General features: G+C 39.2%; 1 protein-coding gene across 2 annotated transcripts; it reads left to right on the top strand.

Moving 5' to 3' along the window:
* The first annotated feature begins 913 nt into the window (after positions 1-913).
* LOC112156175 (ladderlectin) lies at positions 914-3,636 on the top strand. 2 transcript variants are annotated; one of them, XM_024288366.2, is made up of 7 exons: positions 914-1,219; positions 1,294-1,374; positions 1,442-1,474; positions 2,552-2,661; positions 2,759-2,887; positions 3,081-3,192; positions 3,343-3,636. In XM_024288366.2, the coding sequence occupies exons 2-7, from the start codon at positions 1,314-1,316 to the stop codon at positions 3,408-3,410; spliced, it is 513 nt and encodes a 170-aa protein (XP_024144134.1). In that variant the 5' UTR covers positions 914-1,219; positions 1,294-1,313; the 3' UTR covers positions 3,411-3,636. The 2 variants fall into 2 exon arrangements, with proteins under 2 accessions (XP_024144134.1, XP_036072442.1); XM_036216549.1 differs by having other exon boundaries at positions 914-1,374.
* Positions 3,637-4,309: the final 673 nt, after the last annotated feature.

The following is a 4,309-nucleotide window of genomic DNA, read 5'->3' as shown; positions in this document are numbered from 1 at the left end:
TCCCCCATTATCCCCCATTATGTGAGCTAAACACAAACTGCCTTCATTTGATTGCAACTACAGTATTTTGATTACAACTCAAAAACTATGAAAAACCAAAAAGATAAATACTGAAGCTGTAGATCACATGTGACAAAGTCAAGGCCCGGGGGCCACAACCGGCCCTCCAGGTAATTCTATCCGGCCCTCCAGATAATTTTATTTTATTGTTATTAATGACCCGATGTTATCTTGAGCTCATTTCTAACTTGTATAATTTTGACAAAATACATTTTATAGAGAGTAAAATATTGAAAGTTATTTAAGGTTTAAGTTGATTTATTCTGGAATAATATTCCCGCCTTTTTACTATTAATTTTTATGATAAAAAATGATGGTTTAAAAGTTTTAAAAACTGACATTCCGCTAGCTATTTTTACTACTTTGGCATTTACTATGGGTTGTTTTTGCTATTTTGTAGTTTATCTAATATTCCAGCTACATGCTAGCTGTTTTGGCTAATTGAAGCTTATGTTTTGAGTCATTTAGTCTATTTGGAGCTAAGCTAATAATTATACGGTAGATGTCTTGACTAATTTAGGCATTTTTTCAGCTTTTAGTAATATTTTTGAAGTTTAATTATTTTTACAGCTACATGTTAGCTGTTTTAGCTAACCTATGCTTTTATTTTTTAGAGTTTTTTAGGCTAATTTTGCATTTAAAATAGCATTTAATAATGAGTGATTCAATTATATTTAGGGTTTTCAGTGTTTTTACTTGTCAATTTCAGCATCGCCAGTGGCCAAATTCAGCTTACAGCATTGTCACTGGTAATGCTTTATATCTTGTTCATAATTATGTTAAAAAGTTACAGTTTAAAAAAAATAGTTTTAGTGTGTTCAATAAATGTGTATCCTATATTGGACCTGAGGCGTGCTTTGGATTTTGGTCCCTTGAGGGATTGAGTTTGTTGTAGATGATCCAGAATCCTTTTATACTAAATTGAGATATTCAGAAGATAACAACCCATCATTTTTAATACCAAAGAAAACTTTCAAAACACTTAAATGGGTGGTGTGTGGTCTGATATCTGATCATCACCTTATTTAGAAATGTTGTTGTTGATGTGTTGTTGAGTTGAGGGAGGGGTCTTGATGTGAAGAAGCCCTTATAAGCAGGTCCACTTCCCCAGGACTCCAGGTTCAGGCTGGGACAGAAGAAGAAGATCCTCTGTGTCTAGGTTTGAATGAATGACTTTAGTCATGTGATCAGATGAGAACTGTTCTGACTTTAAATGTCCGTCTCTGTATCCAGTGGAAACCATCGTCTCCATCATGGGAATGCTGGCCGTGTGTGTGCTGGTCTGTGCTGTGATGGTTCAGATCAAAGCTGCTGGTAAGTGAGGATTTCTTTCTTTAATCAGGGAATCGAACACACGGACTGACTGCTCTCTGCTCCACAGCTGTCCCGCATGTGAAATCAAAAAGAATGGAAGGTATGTACTTTTTTTGTTTTTTTCTGTTTTTTTTTTTAATTAATTAATTCAGCACCAACAGCACTGTTATTTAGCTCTTTATTGCTTTTTTACTTTAGGAAAGGCTCTGAAATTGATGTTGCTTAAATAGTCTTGTATGACATATGAAAAAGAAATAGCTTTGTAGTGCCACCTGGTGGTGACTTGAGGAGGATTGTGATTGTAAATATATTTTATCTCCTGCCCAAATGAACTTCCAATTCATTACTAACTTCACTATAACATCATGTTAATCTTTTCATTTGGCCACAGACGATCAGTTTCCTCCATCCAGCCCTGTCTTCTTCATCCTCCTCTCTCTTTTCCCACAATATCACCCTCCTCCTCCCCTTCTTTCACCAACAGTGGTCCAATTTCCACCAACACCCTTTTGGTGAACAGCACCAATGGCGTTTGATTTTAACCCGGGTATCCAGTATGGATATCATTGGTCTGACTTGCATATTTGGTTTGGTAACGTTCTCTATCTGACGCATTTCCAACTCTCTGTATTTATTCTCATTGTGTCTATGGACCAGTGATGAGAGCCTGGCTTTGACCCCCTCTTGGCTACAGTTTCATATATATATTCAGTAAAATACCCTTCTTGCTCCTTATACAGCACTCTAGTAGGCACTTGCTTTTAGCCATTGGATGCAATAACTTTTTAAAGAATTGTTATATTGAATTAACTTAATTTTTGTGCGCTGGCAAACTAAATTAACTTGAATACATTCGAACAAACTTCTCTTAATTTAGTGACCATTTAGGGATAAGATCTTGTTTTACTAAGGGGATATAATAGCATAAATGGCATTGTGTCATCTTCAACTTCATAGTCAATGTCATGTTTTCTGTCCTCCATAATGTAAACCAAAGAAAATTAACTTTTCCAGCCACTCTTGATTGTGAAAAACAAACTGCATCCACTGCTATGTGGGGAAACTTTCATAAAGTCATACTGAATTCAACCGTTTCTCCATAAATAGTGACAGGTCTCCTCTAAGTTTAAATAATTATAAATGTATTGATCAGTTCTCCACATTTGCTTATTCTCAGCGACAAAGGGTCTGGAGAAGCATAGAGGACATTGTGGTAGAGACTGGACATTGATCAACAATCGCTGTTTCCGCTACATGCCTGCACCCAAGAGTTGGGCTCAAGCTGAGGTTGGCTTCCCTGTATTTTCACCATTGTACTATAAAAGTATGGCATTGTTGCTGCTTTGGGGTATCCTATTCTGTCATCTCTTCATCCTTTATGTAGAGAAGCTGCATATCCATGGGAGCAACCCTTGCATCTGTTCACAGCATCGAAGAGTACCATGAGATTCAAAGTGTGACTGACACTTATGGGTATAAGCAAACCTGGATTGGAGGCTCTGATGCCCAGGAGGTAATTATGGACAAATGGGATATATGGGTTTAGGGGAACAAAGCTACATATTTCTACAACAAGTCGGATTAATGGCTTTCATGGCAATCATGTGGTATAAATGACTTGATAATGTGTAACTGAAGAGCATTTTGGGCTGTGAAAGGAGTAGAGTTACCACAGAAGATGCCATTTACCATTTACTGTCCTCTAGGAGAGAGTTTGGCTGTGGACTGATGCCAGCGCTTTCGGTTACACCAACTGGTGTCCCGGAGAGCCCAATGATCTCGGGGGCAGTCAGCACTGCCTGCAAATGAATTTCTCACGTGAGTTAATTTTTTATTTTAATATTGGAGATCAAAGTTTGATTCACTGATAGGAACTTTAGTAAGTCAAACATTACAACAAAATGAGAACAGTAAAAAAATATGTTTTTGGAAACAGAAAAATAATTAGACTTGTTTTGTGTCTTTCAGCTGAAAAATGCTGGGACGATGCTGTATGTAGTGATCTTCTACCCTACATCTGTGCCAGGAAAATGTGAAGGCAGCCGTCACAAAGGCCTGATGGAGAATTCCACAGCTTGAGTTGAAGCCTCTCATTTCTTGAAAGTTTCTCTTTAGTTTCTAGAATGCAGCCAAGGCTGGATGCTCCATCATGTCTGATGATACTACTGAAAGAGTTGATGGAAAGATGCTGAAAGCTAAACTTCACTTGCATATCTGTTCTGCTTTTCTGTACTTTCATCCAATAAACATTTGAAGAATGAAAAAAAACTGCATCTAAGAGAATCAAGTTCATTCATCTGGATCTTCACATCACGGGTCATTTGGTGTTTAGGATTTGGTCCAAGGCCCTGCGACAGACTGGCGACCTGTCCAGGGTGTACCCCGCCTTCGCCCTTCAGTAGCTGGGATAGGCTCCGGCACCCCCGCGACCCCGAAAGGGAAGAAGTGGACAAGAAGATGGATGGATGGATGGATGGATTTGGTTCAAGACCTCTCTGCACACTTTTGCAGATTGGCTTTTATAGTTTTGGAGTAGACGGAAGTCAGGGGCAGGCATGAGTTTAGCCAGGCAATTAGCTGGAGAGGAAAAGGATCAGAAAATGAAGGGATAATATGCAGAATGCAAGCTTAGATTTGACTGGAGGATCATTACTTCACACTGTGTTCTGCTTGGAGCTGCTTGGAGCTTAGGTTAAATACTGTGGTGAGTGATTGGGGATTGGCAACAGCTGTGGGACTCCTGAGAGAAGCTGCAGGTGGGTTAGGGTTAGGGTTAGGGTTAGGGTAACGTGGAGTGGTAAACAGTAAGTGGTTAGTACTCTGGAGATGGTGCAAGTGGGTGACCAGAGGGGGAGACAGCGGGCAGCCTGTTGACACTATGGAACTGCAAAAACACTGGACAATTTTGGATTGACTCAATACGTAACAGAGCCCA

This window comes from Oryzias melastigma, linkage group LG18 (assembly GCF_002922805.2).
Source record: "Oryzias melastigma strain HK-1 linkage group LG18, ASM292280v2, whole genome shotgun sequence".
Lineage (NCBI taxonomy): Eukaryota > Metazoa > Chordata > Actinopteri > Beloniformes > Adrianichthyidae > Oryzias > Oryzias melastigma.
Note: the sequence above shows the minus strand (reverse complement) of the source record. Positions and strands in the feature narration are given on the sequence as shown.

Coding starts and splice junctions, on each gene's coding strand:
- LOC112156175 (XM_024288366.2), top strand. CDS start 1,314: ATGGGAATGCTGGCCGTGTGTGTGCTGGTCTGTGCTGTGATGGTTCAG. Junction 1,375..1,441: donor GGTTCAGATCAAAGCTGCTG/GTAAGTGAGGAT, acceptor TCTGCTCCACAG/CTGTCCCGCATGTGAAATCA. Junction 3,193..3,342: donor CCTGCAAATGAATTTCTCAC/GTGAGTTAATTT, acceptor TGTGTCTTTCAG/CTGAAAAATGCTGGGACGAT.